The sequence below is a fragment of the Somniosus microcephalus genome, chromosome 21 (assembly GCF_052327205.1).
Source record: "Somniosus microcephalus isolate GS21.2 chromosome 21, FLI_Smic_1.0, whole genome shotgun sequence".
Lineage (NCBI taxonomy): Eukaryota > Metazoa > Chordata > Chondrichthyes > Squaliformes > Somniosidae > Somniosus > Somniosus microcephalus.
In genome coordinates, this window is record NC_141007.1 from 6173058 (window position 1) to 6189478 (window position 16421).

At 60.2% G+C, this 16421-nt stretch overlaps 2 protein-coding genes across 2 annotated transcripts in view; one reads left to right on the forward strand and one right to left on the reverse strand.

The window, feature by feature from the left end:
• The window catches only part of mrps7 (mitochondrial ribosomal protein S7), a 1172241-nt gene that overhangs the window by 1031397 nt on the left and 124423 nt on the right, over positions 1-16421 (reverse strand). The gene's annotated exons all lie outside the window — the stretch shown is intronic.
• nup85 (nucleoporin 85) overlaps positions 1-16421 on the forward strand; it is a 57828-nt gene that overhangs the window by 29124 nt on the left and 12283 nt on the right. Inside the window, exons 7-10 of the mRNA XM_085964069.1 lie at positions 98-220; positions 3762-3893; positions 5707-5813; positions 10144-10227. Coding sequence (XP_085820195.1) covers positions 98-220; positions 3762-3893; positions 5707-5813; positions 10144-10227 — 446 coding nt within the window. The remainder of the gene's footprint in view (positions 1-97; positions 221-3761; positions 3894-5706; positions 5814-10143; positions 10228-16421) is intronic.

Sequence of the window (16421 nt, forward strand, 5' to 3'; positions counted from 1 at the left end):
GATAACTTAAAATGATTTTGTCCTATTGTTCTGAAAAAATGTTCTCCGTGTTAAACCATCTCATGGTCTCTTGACTGTCTGCTTTCCCTCACCTTAGTCTGGCAGTAATCAGAGCCTAACAGAGTTCGAGTTGAAATGGCGACACTGGCAAGAGGAGTGCCAGCGATGCCTGAGAGAGGGAACCTTCGCATCCAGAGGTGAACTGCTACTAATCTGTCAGGTAAGAAAAAAGGCCCGTGCTGCGCTCTGATTGAACCGTACCCTGGCCTGTACAGTGGAGCCCTTTCTGAGGCTGTTGGAACTCTCACTCTCGCTATATCCGCAATAGAGAAGCCAACAAACCGGAAAAAGACAAGGACGGCCCGGAAATAAGGGTTCTAAATTGGGGGAAGGCCGATTTTAATATGATAAGGCAGGATCTGGCCAAAGTGGACTGGGAGCAGCTACTTATAGGAAAATCCACATCAAAACAGTGGGAGACTTTCAGAAGGGAAATAGAGAGAGTACAACGCCAACATGTTCCTGTAAAGGTCAAGGGTGGGACCAACAAGCAAAGGGAACCTTGGATGACAAGGGATATACAAAAATGCATTAGGAAAAAAAGGGGGGCTTTTGGCAGTTACTAAAGACGGAGGAAGCCCTAGAGGAGTATAAAAAGTGCAGGGGCATACTTAAAAAAGAAATTAGGAGGGCGAGGAGGGGCCATGAAATAACACTGGCGAGCAAAATAAAGGAAAATCCTAAGATGTTTTATAAGTATATTAAGGGCAAGAGGATAACCAGGGAAAGGGTAGGGCCCATTAGGGACCAAAGTGGCAATCTGTGTGTAGAGCCAGATGATGTAGGCGGGGTTTTAAATGAATTTTTTGCATCTGTGTTCACTATGGAGAAAGACGATGTAGACATAGAAATCGGGCAAGGGGACTGTGACATACTTGAACATATTAGCATCGAGAGGGAGGAGGTACTAGCGGTTTTAGCAGGCCAAAAAGTGGATAAATCCCCAGGCCCGGACGAGATGTATCCCAGGCTGTTGTATGAGGCAAAGGAGGAGATTGCAGGGGCTCTGACACAAATTTTCAGAACCTCTCTGGCCACAGGGGATGTACCAGAGGACTGGAGAACAGCTAACGTAGTACCATTATACAAGAAGGGTAGCAGGGATAAACCAGGGAATTACAGGCCAGTGAGCCTAACATCTGTGGTAGGGAAATTATTGGAAAAAATTCTGAGGGACAAAATTAGTCTCCACTTGGAGAGGCAAGGATTAATCGGGGATAGTCAGCATGGCTTTGTCAAGGGTAAATCATGTCTGACAAATCTGATTGAATTTTTCGAGGGGGTGACTAGTTGTGTGGATGAGGGAAATGCTGTGGATGTGGTTTACATGGACTTCAGCAAAGCTTTTGACAAAGTCCCGCATAGGAGACTGGTCAAGAAGGTAAGAGCCCATGGGATCCAGGGTGCCTTGGCGCGTTGGATCCTAAACTGGCTGAGTGGCAGGAGGCAGAGGGTGATGGTCGAAGGTTGCTTTTGTGACTGGAAGCCTGTGTCCAGTGGGGTACCTCAGGGATCGGTGCTGGGTCCCTTGCTGTTTGTGATCTACATAAATGATTTGGATGAGAATGTAAAAGGTATGATCAGTAAGTTCGCGGATGACACGAAAATTGGTGGGGTGGTAAATTGCGAGGAGGAAAGCCTCAGGCTACAGGACGATATAAACGGGTTGGTCAGATGGGCGGAAAAGTGGCAAATGGAATTTAACCCTGAAAAGTGCGAGGTGATGCATTTTGGACAGACAAATAAGGCAAGGGAATACACAATGAGTGGTAGGACCCTAGGAAGTACAGAGGGTCAGAGGGACCTTGGTGTACATGTACATAGATCCCTGAAGGCAGCGGAACAGGTAGATAAGGTGGTTAAAAAGGCATATGGGATACTTGCCTTCATTAGCCGAGGTATAGAATATAAGAGCAGGGAGGTTATGATGGAGCTGTACAAAACGCTGGTGAGGCCACAGCTGGAGTACTGTGTGCAGTTCTGGTCACCTCACTATAGGAAGGATGTGATTGCTTTGGAGAGGGTGCAGAGAAGATTCACCAGGATGTTACCTGGGCTGGAGCGCCTCAGCTATGAAGAAAGACTAAACAGGCTGGGGTTGTTTTCCTTGGAGCAAAGAAGGCTGAGGGGGGACCTGATTGAGGTGTACAAAATAATGAGGGGCATAGATAGGGTAGATAAAGAGGAACTTTTCCCCTTAGTGGGGGGGTCAATAACAAGGGGGCATAGATTCAGGGTAAGGGGCAGGAGATTTAGAGGGGATTTGAGGAGGAACTTTTTCACCCAGAGGGTGGTTGGAATCTGGAACTCACTGCCTGAAAGGGTGGTAGAGGCAGGAACCCTCACAACATTCAAGAAGCATTTGGATGAGCACTTGAAATGCCATTGCATACAAGGCTATGGACCAAATGCTGGAAAATGGGATTAGACTGGACAGGGATTGATGGACGGCGCAGACACGATGGGCCGAAGGGCCTCTTTCTGTGCTGTATAACTCTATGACTCCCAGCAGCATGCTGTTTGTGGAGCTGCCAAAGACCGATCGAACGCAAGAACTTGTTAGGAACAGGAAAAGGCCACTAGGCCCAGCAGGGCTGTCCCCTTTTCACACATCAACCCCACCTTCACACCAAATCCCTCACTTCACACGTCCTTCAAAAACTCATCTAATTGTCGCTTGACCACATTTACACCGTCCACTTCAACCCCCTTCCCCTTTCTGGAAAAGCTTCTGCCTGGATCACCCTTCTTATCCCAGGCTCCTGAATTTTTAATATCTTCCCCCCCACCCCCCTGCTGTGGGCTATTTTGAACTTCCATCAACAGTTTACCAAGGTCAGTCATTTCATTCACAACTGTGAACATTTCACTTAGACAGTCACTTAGATCTTAGTTTCTTTTCCAGAGAAAATAAGCCCAACTTCTGTAATGTTTCCTCGGGATGTGCAAATTCCTCGTGCTTTAGAGACTTGAGATCCTTCCTGGATCGAAAACGGGTGAATGGAGTTGACATGAAGCTGAGATGGCGATCAGCCATGATCTGATTAAAAGTGGAACAGGCTGGAGGAGTTAAACGGCCTACTCCTGTTCCAGCGTTTAGGAGATTGCATATAGACTCAATAGGATCGAACCCAAGATCTTTCTCGTACAGTTGTCTCGACACCACACCATGCCGTGTATTTACCCACCAAGACGTAGGCTTTTTAAAATCATCTGATTGTTCATGAAGAGTAGTACAGGTAGGGAGGCCATTCGGCCCATCCATGGAAATCTTACGATACTCCTCATTATAGCATCTGACTGCCTCTTGTATGATTGCAGGGTTTTTGCTCCATTGCCCTACCCAGAGACCATTCCAGATGTGATCACTCTGTGAAGAAGTCCTGAACTTGCATTTTCCCTGTAATGTGTCCCCGTGTCCTGGTAGCGGTTTTGATAAGTGTTAATGTCTTGCAGTCAGAGGTTGTTGGAACAAATGGAAGGGTGTCTTGGGAACGGGCCAAACCATTCATTTTGGTGTCTTCACATTTGTGCTCCCCAGCTGGGTGGCAGTTGACAGTGAGAGCCCTAACTGATGTTCCCCTCGCCACTTCACCCCCATCACTGGTGTCAAGGCCAGTTGTCGACCCCGACTGCTTCCCTGGCCCTGCCTGTGACATGATTGTAGCAAGGGGCACACACAATTTCTGTTTCCTTCTTAGATCCTAGCGGGTAACGAGGACGCGTTGCTTGAAAAGAAGGATATCCTGTCCACCTGGTACCACTTCCTGGTCAGCAAGCTGCTGTACTCTCACCCGACCATAAAACCCACCGACCTTTATCAATACGCACAGGTAAGAAACTTTCCAGACAACGAGTAACTGCCCAGCTTACCCACCAGAACGATGGTCCCCTTCAGTCAACAGTGTGCTCTTCAGTTTGGTTCAGTGAGGGAGTCCGTTCAGACTCGATATCCAGTATCAGGTTCAGGAAGTCAAAGCGGTGTCGCAGGTGGACTGGGTGGGTTAGACACCAGCCTAAGCTCCAATTCACACTGCTCGCATTAAAGTCTCCAAACACGAGAGAAATGTCGCTCGTCGATCTTGAATTTGGTGCATACTGTGACATTTGATGGGACAGTGGAGAGGGAGCTTTACTCTGTATCTAACCCGTGCTGTACCTGCCCTGGGTGTGTTTGATGGGACAGTGTAGTGGGAGCTTTACTCTGTATCTAACCCGTGCTGTACCTGCCCTGGGTGTGTTTGATGGGACAGTGTAGAGGGAGCTTTACTCTGTATCTAACCCGTGCTGTACCTGCCCTGGGAGTGTTTGATGGGGCAGTGTAGAGGGAGCTTTACTCTGTGTCTAACCCGTGCTGTACCTGCCCTGGGAGTGTTTGATGGGACAGTGTAGAGGGAGCTTTACTCTGTATCTAACCCGTGCTGTACCTGCCCTGGGAGTGTTTGATGGGGCAGTGTAGAGGGAGCTTTACTCTGTATCTAACCCGTGCTGTACCTGCCCTGGGAGTGTTTGATGGGGCAGTGTAGAGGGAGCTTTACTCTGTATCTAACCCGTGCTGTACCTGCCCTGGGTGTGTTTGATGGGACAGTGTAGAGGGAGCTTTACTCTGTATCTAACCCGTGCTGTACCTGCCCTGGGAGTGTTTGATGGGGCAGTGTAGAGGGAGCTTTACTCTGTGTCTAACCCGTGCTGTACCTGCCCTGGGAGTGTTTGATGGGACAGTGTAGAGGGAGCTTTACTCTGTATCTAACCCGTGCTGTACCTGCCCTGGGAGTGTTTGATGGGGCAGTGTAGAGGGAGCTTTACTCTGTATCTAACCCGTGCTGTCCCTGCCCTGGGAGACTTTGACGGGACAGGATTGTGAAGTGCTTGATAGAGCAGTTTACTAAATTCCTGAAGTTGGCTGAGGTGTTTTAATACCCCGTAAATTAATTGCACCGTGACTAGTATTGTTGAAACTAAATTTTCAGGGGGATTTCTTAACTTGAGAAAGCTGGGTGAATTGCAAAGCCCATAGTGTGAGACAAGGTTAATCCAAGTAACGCTATAATGGTTTTGTTAGCGCAGGCCTTTAGTTTGAGCAGGTCTGTTTTTTGATTGGTGCCTTCCGGTGGCGCTTGTGGATATCCTGGTAGCATTGGGTTGTCTTGTTGCCACTCCGCTGGCCTGGACAACTGGCTCTCTGAATCTTCCTCTTTGGTTACTCCTAAGCTGGAAGTAAACATCCTAGAAACTGCATCCTCACTGCACAAGAGTCAAAGTTAGGTCGTGTAATCAAACAGGGTGATACATTTTAGGAGGGAGTAAAGACTGAGGAAGGTGAAGAGTGCCATAGTTCTGAGGTCCCAGGAAAGAATGAGTTAAGAGCAGGAAATGGTGCCGTGTCTGTTGATTTCAACACCATGAGAATTCAGGAAGGAGTTAGCGTGTGTAGGACTGGGTATTTGCATTGTGAGAGGAACTAGAGAGGTAATTTCAGAGGGAGAGTGGTCATAGCCGGTTAGATTAGAGAGAGATGGTAACGTTTGTGTGGCAGGAGAAAGATTAGAGGTTAGAAATAAGTCGCGATGGGCTGTTACACACAAACTGTTCCTTGTATGTTGTGACCACACTAATGGTGATTCTCCTCCCTGTTGACATGTGCAGAAGTGCCTGAATCATTTTCTTTCTTATGGGAGCCAGCCTGATGCTCTGGACCGTATCCTGTTGGCAGCGTTTGAGTTCAATATTCACCAGGTGTTGAAGGACTGCAGGTGAGCACGTACCACCTGTACCGTACAAATGACACAATGGAGCCCTGCCCCTCCCCACCTCCCTCCCTCCCTCCTCCCTCCCCACCTCCCTCCCTCCTCCCTCCCTCCTCCCTCCCTCCTCCTCTCCCCACCTCCCTCCCTCCCCACCTCCCTCCCCACCTCCCTCCCTCCTCCCTCCCCACCACCTCCCCCACCTCCCTCCCTCCTCCTCTCCCCACCCACCTCCCTCCCTCCCTCCTCCTCTCCCCACCTCCCTCCCCACCTCCTCCCCTCCCCTTCTCCCCACCTGCCTCCCTCCTCCCCACCCACCTCCCTCCCCACCTCCCTCCCCACCTCCCTCCCCACCTCCCTCCCCACCTCCCTCCCTCCTCCCTCCCTCCCCACCTCCCTCCCCACCTCCCTCCCCACCTCCCTCCCCACCTCCCTCCCTCCTCCTCTCCCTCCCCACCTCCCTCCCCACCTCCCTCCCCACCTCCCTCCCTCCTCCTCTCCCCACCCACCTCCCTCCCTCCTCCTCTCCCTCCCCTCCTCCCTCCCCACCTCCCTCCCTCCTCCTCTCCCCACCCACCTCCCTCCCCACCTCCCTCCCCACCTCCCTCCCTCCCCACCTCCCCACCCACCTCCCTCCCCACCCACCTCCCCACCTCCCTCCCTCCCCACCTCCCTCCCTCCTCCTCTCCCCACCCACCTCCCTCCCCACCTCCCTCCCCACCCTCCCCACCCACCTCCCTCCCCACCTTCCTCCCCTCCCCTTCTCCCCTCCTCCCTCCCTCCGCCCCTCCCCACCTCCCTCCCCACCTCCCCACCCACCTCCCTCCCCTCCTCCTCTCCCTCCCCACCTCCCTCCCTCCTCCCTCCCCACCTCCCTCCCTCCTCCTCTCCCTCCTCCTCTCCCCTTCTCCCCCCCTCCCTCCCTCCGCCCCTCCCTCCCCACCTCCCTCCCCACCTCCCTCCCCACCTCCCTCCCCACCTCCCTCCCTCCTCCCCTCCCCTTCTCCCCACCTCCCTCCTCCCCTCCCCTTCTCCCCACCTCCCTCCCTCCCCTTCTCCCCACCTCCCTCCCCACCTCCCTCCCCACCTCCCCTCCCCTTCTCCCCACCTCCCTCCCTCCGCCCCTCCCCACCCACCTCCCTCCGCCCCTCCCCTTCTCCGCACCTCCCTCCCTCCGCCCCTCCCCTTCTCCCCACCTCCCCACCCACCTCCCTCCCTCCTCCCTCCCCACCTCCCTCCCCACCTCCCTCCCCACCTCCCTCCCCTCCTCCCCTCCCCTTCTCCCCTCCCCTTCTCCCCACCTCCCTCCCTCCGCCCCTCCCTCCGCCCCTCCCTCCGCCCCTCCCTCCCCACCTCCCTCCCCACCTCCCTCCCCACCTCCCTCCCCACCTCCCTCCCCACCTCCCTCCCTCCTCCCCTCCCCTTCTCCCCACCTCCCTCCCTCCGCCCCTCCCCACCCACCTCCCCCCCCACCTCCCCCCCCACCTCCCCCCCCACCTCCCTCCCCACCTCCCTCCCCACCTCCCTCCCTCCTCCTCTCCCCTTCTCCCCACCTCCCTCCCTCCGCCCCTCCCCACCCACCTCCCTCCGCCCCTCCCCTTCTCCGCACCTCCCTCCCTCCGCCCCTCCCCTTCTCCCCACCTCCCCACCCACCTCCCTCCCTCCTCCCTCCCCACCTCCCTCCCCACCTCCCTCCCCACCCACCTCCCTCCCCACCTCCCTCCCCACCTCCCTCCCCACCTCCCTCCCCACCTCCCCACCGCCCCTCCCCACCTCCCTCCCCACCTCCCTCCCTCCTCCTCTCCCCTTCTCCCCACCTCCCTCCCTCCGCCCCTCCCCACCCACCTCCCTCCGCCCCTCCCTCCCCACCTCCCTCCCTCCTCCTCTCCCCTTCTCCCCACCTCCCTCCCTCCGCCCCTCCCCACCCACCTCCCTCCGCCCCTCCCCTTCTCCGCACCTCCCTCCTCCCCACCTCCCTCCCTCCCCTTCTCCCCACCTCCCTCCCTCCCCTTCTCCCCACCTCCCTCCCTCCCCTTCTCCCCACCTCCCTCCCTCCCCTTCTCCCCACCTCCCTCCCTCCGCCCCTCCGCTTCTCCCCACCTCCCTCCCTCCGCCCCTCCCCTTCTCCCCCCTCCCTCCCTCTGCCCCTCCCCTTCTCCCCACCTCCCTCCCTCTGCCCCTCCCCTTCTCCCCCTCCCTCCCTCTGCCCCTCCCCTTCTCCTCACCTCCCTCCGCCTATCCGACTTCTAGTCTTCGATGAGCAGAAATTTCCTCCAACTAAATTATCTTCGGTCCCCGCCATAAGCTCTGTTCCCTGACCACCGACTTCATCCTTCTCCATGGTCATTGTCTGAGGTCGAACCAGACTGTTCTATTTGACCCTGAGATGAGCTTCTGACCCCATGTCCACTCCGACACCAAGACCACCTACCTCCCCCCGTGACAGTGCCTGACTCCGCCCCTGCCTCTCGACTCCGCTATTCCAACGCACTCCTCCCGGCCACCCATCTTCCACCCTCCATAAACTTGAACTTATCCAAAACTCTGCTGCCCGTGTCCTAACTCGCACCAAGCCCTGTTCACCCATCACCCTGTGCTCGCTGACCTATTTTGGTTCCCGGTCCGGCAACATCTCGATTAAAAAAAATTCTCATCCTTGTTCTCAAATCGCTCCATGGCCTCACCCCTCCCTATCTCTGTAATCTCCTCCAGCCCCACAACCCCCCGAGATCTCTGCGCTCCTCTAATTCTGGCACCTTGTGCACCCCTGATTATAATCGCTCCACCATTGGTGGCCGTGCCTTCAGTTGCCTAGGCCCTGAGCTCTGGAATTCCCTCCCTAAACCTCTCCACCTCTCTACCTCTCTTTCCTCCTTTCCTCCTTTAAGACGGTCCTTAAAATATAGAAAAATAGGAGTCGGCCATTCGGCCCTTGGAGCCTGCTCCGCCATTCAATATGATCATGGCTGATCCTCTATCTCAATACCATATTCCCGCTCTCTCCCCATACCCCTTGATGCCTTTTGTGTCTAGAAATCTATCAATCTCCTTCTTAAATATATTCAGTGACTTGGCCTCCACAGCCTTCTGTGGTAGCGAATTCCACAGGTTCACCGCCCTCTGAGTGAAGAAATTTCTACTCATCTCAGTCCTAAATGTCCTACCCCGTATCCCGAGACTGTGACCCCCTCGTCCTAGATCCCCCCAGCCAGGGGAAACATCCTCCCTGCATCCAGTCTGTCTAGCCCGGTCAGAATTTTATACGTTTCAATGAGATCCCCTCTCATTCTTCTAACCTCCGGTGAATACAGGCCGAGTCGACCCAATCTCTCCTCAAAACCTACCACTTCCTGTCCTGAATATCTCCCGATGTATCTCGGTGTCAAATGTTGTTTGGTAACGCCCCTGTGAAGCGTCTTGGGATGTTTTACTGCGTTAAAGGCGCTATATAAATGCAAGTTGTTGTCGACGACCCCGCCTACCCTCGTCTCCCCGTGACTCCCCTCGTCTCCCCGTGACTCCCCTCGTCTCCCCGTGACTCCCCTCGTCTCCCCGTGACTCCCCTCGTCTCCCCGTGACTCCCCTCGTCTCCCCGTGACTCCCCTCGTCTCCCCGTGACTCCCCTCGTCTCCCCGTGACTCCCCTCGACTCCCCTCGACTCCCCTCGTCTCCCCTCGACTCCCCTCGTCTCCCCTCGACTCCCCTCGTCTCCCCTCGTCTCCCCTCGACTCCCCTCGTCTCCCCTCGACTCCCCTCGTCTCCCCTCGTCTCCCCGTGACTCCCCTCGTCTCCCCGTGACTCCCCTCGTCTCCCCGTGACTCCCCTCGTCTCCCCGTGACTCCCCTCGTCTCCCCGTGACTCCCCTCGTCTCCCCGTGACTCCCCTCGACTCCCCGTGACTCCCCTCGTCTCCCCGTGACTCCCCTCGTCTCCCCGTGACTCCCCTCGTCTCCCCGTGACTCCCCTCGTCTCCCCTCGTCTCCCCTCGACTCCCCTCTTCTCCCCGGGACGCCCCTCCTCTCCCCGTGACGCCCCTCTTCACTAAGCCAGAGTTGTCGCCCTTACGCTAATGATTCAGCCGCTGGATTATCTCACTGAGCAGTTGGTGGGTAATGCGTGCTCTATTAAATTCAGTTTCTTTTTTCTATATAGTGCTCATTTAAAAATGTAAATGTTGCTGAGACCAAATCATCAGAGCACGCGTCACCACGCTAGCTGCTGCTCATGGGCCTCCCAGATTGTGTGCTCGCAGTTTCTGCTGTTTCAAAGAAGCATGACTTTCCCACCCTTGCATGTACCTTGCCCATTAATGCTGATGTTTCGTACGTCTCTCGTTACAGCATCATCCTGAATAACTGGTGGTTTGTGGCTCATCTGACTGACCTATTGGACCACTGTAACCTCCTACAGTCCCACAATCTTCAGTGAGTGTGTGTGTTTAATCAGCGGGATGGGGCTGCCTTCCCACAGTCCATCAGTCAGTGCTGAGGGTTTCCTTGCATCACTGGTACTTCTAATAGCCCAGCTCCCTGACCTGTGCTCTTGGCCGATTGCTGCTCCATGTGCCTCTGGCTCTTCATTCACTGCCCCGCAGTTCGGTGCGCCTCCTTTTCTTGCACTTTGAAAAAGAATAAAGGGAATGATATTCTGAGATGGTGTTATACCAGTTTCCATTGAGTGAAAATCTCAGTGTTAATACTGGGGCTGAGATTTTATTTTTTCATTTGTTGCTGGAGGGTAGAGCTCGCATTGCATTGCTCCACTGTGATGGGAGAGGACCCCATGTCCCACTGCTAGGTGGGCCCAAATCCCATCGCTCTGATACAGGGGCAGGTCTGGGCTCCGGGTCGCTCTGATACAGGGGCGGGTCTGGGCCCCAGGTCCCATCGCTCTGATGCAGGGGTGGGTCTGGGCCCCGGGTCGCTCTGATACAGGGGCGGGTCTAGGCCGAGGGTCGCTCCGATACAGGGGCGGGTCTGGGCCCCAGGTCGCTCTGATACAGGGGCGGGTCTGGGCCCCTGGGTCGCTCTGATACAGGGGCGGGTCTGGGCTCCGGGTCCCATCGCTCTGATACAGGGGCGGGTCTGGGCTCCGGGTCCCATCGCTCTGATACAGGGGCGGGTCTGGGCTCCGGGTCGCTCTGATACAGGGGCGGGTCTGGGCCCCGGGTCGCTCTGATACAGGGGCGGGTCTGGGCCCCGGGTCGCTCTGATACAGGGGCGGGTCTGGGCTCCGGGTCGCTCTGATACAGGGCCGGGTCTGGGCTCCGGGTTGCTCTGATACAGGGGCGGGTCTGGGCTCCGGGTCAGTCTGATACAGGGGCGGCTCTGGGCTCCGGGTCGCTCTGATACAGGGGCGGGTCTGGGCCCCGGGTCGCTCTGATACAGGGGCGGGTCTGGGCCCCGGGTCGCTCTGATACAGGGGCGGGTCTGGGCTCCGGGTCGGTCTGATACAGGGGCGGGTCTGGGCTCCGGGTCGCTCTGATACAGGGGCGGGTCTGGGCCCCGGGTCGCTCTGATACAGGGGTGGGTCTGGGCCCCGGGTCGCTCTGATACAGGGCCGGGTCTGGGCTCAGGGTCGCTCTGATACTGGGCCGGGTCTGGGCTCAGGGTCGCTCTGATACAGGGGCGGGTCTGGGCTCAGGGTCGCTCTGATACAGGGCCGGGTCTGGGCCCCGGGTCCCATCGCTCTGATACAGGGGCGGGTCTGGGCTCCGGGTTGCTCTGATACAGGGGCGGGTCTGGGCCCCGGGTCGCTCTGATACAGGGGCGGGTCTGGGCCCCGGGTCGCTCTGATACAGGGGCGGGTCTGGGCCCCGGGTCGCTCTGATACAGGGGCGGGTCTGGGCTCCGGGTCGGTCTGATACAGGGGCGGGTCTGGGCTCCGGGTCGCTCTGATACAGGGGCGGGTCTGGGCCCCGGGTCGCTCTGATACAGGGGCGGGTCTGGGCCCCGGGTCGCTCTGATACAGGGCCGGGTCTGGGCTCAGGGTCGCTCTGATACTGGGCCGGGTCTGGGCTCAGGGTCGCTCTGATACAGGGGCGGGTCTGGGCTCAGGGTCGCTCTGATACAGGGCCGGGTCTGGGCCCCGGGTCCCATCGCTCTGATACAGGGGCGGGTCTGGGCTCCGGGTTGCTCTGATACAGGGGCGGGTCTGGGCCCCGGGTCGCTCTGATACAGGGGCGGGTCTGGGCTCCGGGTCGCTCTGATACAGGGGCGGGTCTGGGCTCCGGTTCGCTCTGATACAGGGGCGGGTCTGGGCCCCGGGTCCCATCGCTCTGATACAGGGCGGGTCTGGGCTCCGGGTCGCTCTGATACAGGGGCGGGACTGGGCTCCGGGTCGCTCTGATACAGGGGCAGGTCTGGGCCCCGGGTCCCATCGCTCTGATACGGGGCGGGTCTGGGCTCAGGGTCGCTCTGATACAGCGGCGGGTATGGGCCCCGGGTCGCTCTGATACAGTGGCGGGTCTGGGCTCCGGTTCGCTCTGATACAGGGGCGGGTCTGGGCCCCGGGTCGCTCTGATACAGGGGCGGGTCTGGGCCCCGGGTCGCTCTGATACAGGGCCGGGTCTGGGTCCCATCGCTCTGATACAGGGGCAGGTCTGGGCTCCGGGTCGCTCTGATACAGGGGCGGGTCTGGGCTCAGGGTCGCTCTGATACAGGGGCGGGCCTGGGCCCTGGGTCGCTCTGATACGAGGCGGGCCTGGGCTCCGGGTCGCTCTGATACAGGGGCGGGACTGGGCTCAGGGTCGCTCTGATACAGGGGCGGGTCTGGGCCCCGGGTCGCTCTGATACAGGGGCGGGTCTGGGCCCCGGGTCGCTCTGATACAGGGGCGGGTCTGGGCTCCGGGACGCTCTGATACAGGGGCGAGTCTGGGCCCCGGGTCGCTCTGATACAGGGGCGGGTCTGGGCCCCGGGTCGCTCTGATACAGGGGCGGGTCTGGGTCCCATCGCTCTGATACAGGGGCGGGTCTGGGCTCCGGGTCGTTCTGATACAGGGGCGGGTCTGGGCCCAGGTTCCATCGCTCTGATACAGGGCCGGTTCTTGGCTCCGGGTCGCTCTGATACAGGGGCGGGTCTGGGCCCCGGGTTGCTCTGATACAGGGGCGGGTCTGGGCCCCGGGTCGCTCTGATACAGGGGCGGGTCTGGGCCCCGGGTCGCTCTGATACAGGGGCGGGTCTGGGCCCCGGGTCGCTCTGATACAGGGCCGGGTCTGGGCTCCGGGTCGCTCTGATACAGGGGCGGGTCTGGGCTCCGGGTCGCTCTGATACAGGGCCGGGTCTGGGCTCCGGGTCGCTCTGATACAGGGCCGGGCCTGGGCTCCGGGTTGCTCTGATACAGGGGCGGGTCTGGGCTCCGGGTCGGTATGATACAGGGGCGGCTCTGGGCCCCGGGTCGCTCTGATACAGGGCCGGGTCTGGGCTCAGGGTCGCTCTGATACTGGGCCGGGTCTGGGCTCAGGGTCGCTCTGATACAGGGGCGGGTCTGGGCTCAGGGTCGCTTTGATACAGGGGCGGGTCTGGGCCCCGGGTCGCTCTGATACAGGGCCGGGTCTGGGCCCCGGGTCCCATCGCTCTGATACAGGGGCGGGTCTGGGCTCCGGGTTGCTCTGATACAGGGGCGGGTCTGGGCCCCGGGTCGCTCTGATACAGGGGCGGGTCTGGGCTCCGGGTCGCTCTGATCCAGGGGCGGGTCTGGGCTCCGGGTCGCTCTGATACAGGGCCCGGTCTTGGCTCCGGGTCGCTCTGATACAGGGGCGGGTCTGGGCCCGGGTCGCTCTGATACAGGGGCAGGTGTGGGCCCCGGGTCCCATCGCTCTGATACAGGGCCGGGTCTGGGCCCCGGTTCGCTCTGATACAGGGCCCGGTCTGGGCTCCGGGTCGCTCTGATACAGGGGCGGGTCTGGGCCCCGGGTCGCTCTGATACAGGGGCAGGTGTGGGCCCCGGGTCGCTCTGATACAGGGACGGGTCTGGGCCCCGGGTCGCTCTGATACGGGGCGGCTCTGGGCTCCGTCGCTCTGATACAGGGCCGGGTCTGAGCTCAGTGTCGCTCTGATACAGGGGCGGGTCTGGGCTCAGGGTCGCTTTGATACAGGGGCGGGTCTGGGCCCCGGGTCGCTCTGATACAGGGGCGGGTCTGGGCCCCGGGTCGCTCTGATACAGGGCTGGGTCTGGGCTCAGGGTCGCTCTGATACAGGTGCAGGTCTGGGCTCCGGGTCGCTCTGATACGGGGCGGGTCTGGGCCCCGGGTCGCTCTGATACAGGGCCGGGTCTGGGCTCCGGGTCGCTCTGATACAGGGCCGTGTCTGGGCCCCGGGTCGCTCTGATACAGGGCCGGGTCTGTGCCCCGGGTCCCATCGCTCTGATACAGGGGCGGGTCTGGGCTCCGGGTCGCTCTGATACAGAGGCGGGTCTGGGCCCCGGGTCGCTCTGATACAGGGGCGGGTCTGGGCCCCGGGTCGCTCTGGTACAGGGGCGGGTCTGGGCCCCGGGTCGCTCTGATACAGGGGCGGGCCTGGGCTGAGGGTCGCTCTGATACAGGGGCGGGTCTGGGTCCCGGGTCGCTCTGATACAGGGGCGGGTCTGGGCCCCGGGTCGCTCTGATACAGGGGCTGATCTGGGCTCCAGGTCGCTCTGATGCAAGGCCGGGTCTGGGCCCCGGGTCGCTCTGATACAGGGCCGGGTCTGGGCTCCGGGTCGCTCTGATACAGGGGTGGGTCTGGGCTCAGGGTCGCTCTGATACAGGGGCGGGTCTGGGCCCCGGGTTGCTCTGATACAGGGGCGGGTCTGGGCCCAGTTTCCATCGCTCTGATACAGGGCCGGGTCTGGGCTCCGCGTCGCTCTGATACAGGGGCGGGTCTGGGCCCCGGGTCGCTCTGATACAGGGGTGGGTCTGGGCCCCGGGTCGCTCTGATACAGGGGCGGGTCTGGGCTCTGGGTCGCTCTGATACAGGGGTGGGTCTGAGCTCAGGGTCGCTCTGATACAGGGGCGGGTCTGGGCCCCGGGTTGCTCTGATACAGGGGCGGGTCTGGGCCCAGTTTCCATCGCTCTGATACAGGGCCGGGTCTGGGCTCCGCGTCGCTCTGATACAGGGGCGGGTCTGGGCCCCGGGTCGCTCTGATACAGGGGTGGGTCTGGGCCCCGGGTCGCTCTGATACAGGGGCGGGTCTGGGCCCCGGGTCGCTCTGGTACAGGGGCGGGTCTGGGCCCCGGGTCGCTCTGGTACAGGGGCGGGTCTGGGCCCCGGGTCGCTCTGATACAGGGGTGTGTCTGGGCTCAGGGTCGCTCTGATACGGGGCGGGTCTGGGCTCCGGGTCGCTCTGATACAGGGGCGGGTCTGGGTCCCGGGTCGCTCTGATACAGGGGCGGGTCTGGGCCCCGGGTCACTCTGATACAGGGGCGGATCTGGGCCCCGGGTCGCTCTGATACAGGAGCAGGTCTGGGCTCCGGGTCCCATCGCTCTGATACAGGGGCGGGTCTGGGCTCAGGGTCACTCTGATACAGGGCCGGGTCTGGGCTCAGGGTCGCTCTGATGCAGGGGCGGGTCTGGGCCCCGGGTCACTCTGATGCAGGGCCGGGTCTGGCCTCAGGGTCGCTCTGATACAGGGGCGGGTATGGGCTCCGGGTCCCATCGCTCTGATACAGGGGCGGGTCTGGGCTCAGGGTCGCTCTGATACAGGGGCAGGTCTGGGCTCTGGGTCGCTCTGATACAGGGGTGGGTCTGGGCTCAGGGTCGCTCTGATACAGGGGCGGGTCTGGGCCCCGGGTTGCTCTGATACAGGGGCGGGTCTGGGCCCAGTTTCCATCGCTCTGATACAGGGCCGGGTCTGGGCTCCGCGTCGCTCTGATACAGGGGTGGGTCTGGGCCCCGGGTCGCTCTGATACAGGGGTGGGTCTGGGCCCCGGGTCGCTCTGATACAGGGGCGGGTCTGGGCCCCGGGTCGCTCTGATACAGGGGCGGGTCTGGGCCCCGGGTCGCTCTGGTACAGGGGCGGGTCTGGGCCCCGGGTCGCTCTGATACAGGGGTGGGTCTGGGCTCAGGGTCGCTCTGATACGGGGCGGGTCTGGGCTCCGGGTCGCTCTGATACAGGGGCGGGTCTGGGTCCCGGGTCGCTCTGATACAGGGGCGGGTCTGGGCCCCGGGTCACTCTGATACAGGGGCGGATCTGGGCCCCGGGTCGCTCTGATACAGGAGCAGGTCTGGGCTCCGGGTCCCATCGCTCTGATACAGGGGCGGGTCTGGGCTCAGGGTCGCTCTGATACAGGGCCGGGTCTGGGCTCAGGGTCGCTCTGATGCAGGGGCGGGTCTGGGCCCCGGGTCACTCTGATGCAGGGCCGGGTCTGGCCTCAGGGTCGCTCTGATACAGGGGCGGGTATGGGCTCCGGGTCCCATCGCTCTGATACAGGGGCGGGTCTGGGCTCAGGGTCGCTCTGGTACAGGGCCGGGTCTGGGCACAGGGTCGCTCTGATACAGGGGCGGGTCTGGGCCCCGGGTCGCTCTGATACAGGGGCGGGTCTGGGCCCCGGGTCGCTCTGATACAGGGGCGGGTCTGGGCCCCGGGTCGCTCTGATACGGGGCGGGTCTGGGCTCCGGGTCGCTCTGATACAGGGGCGGG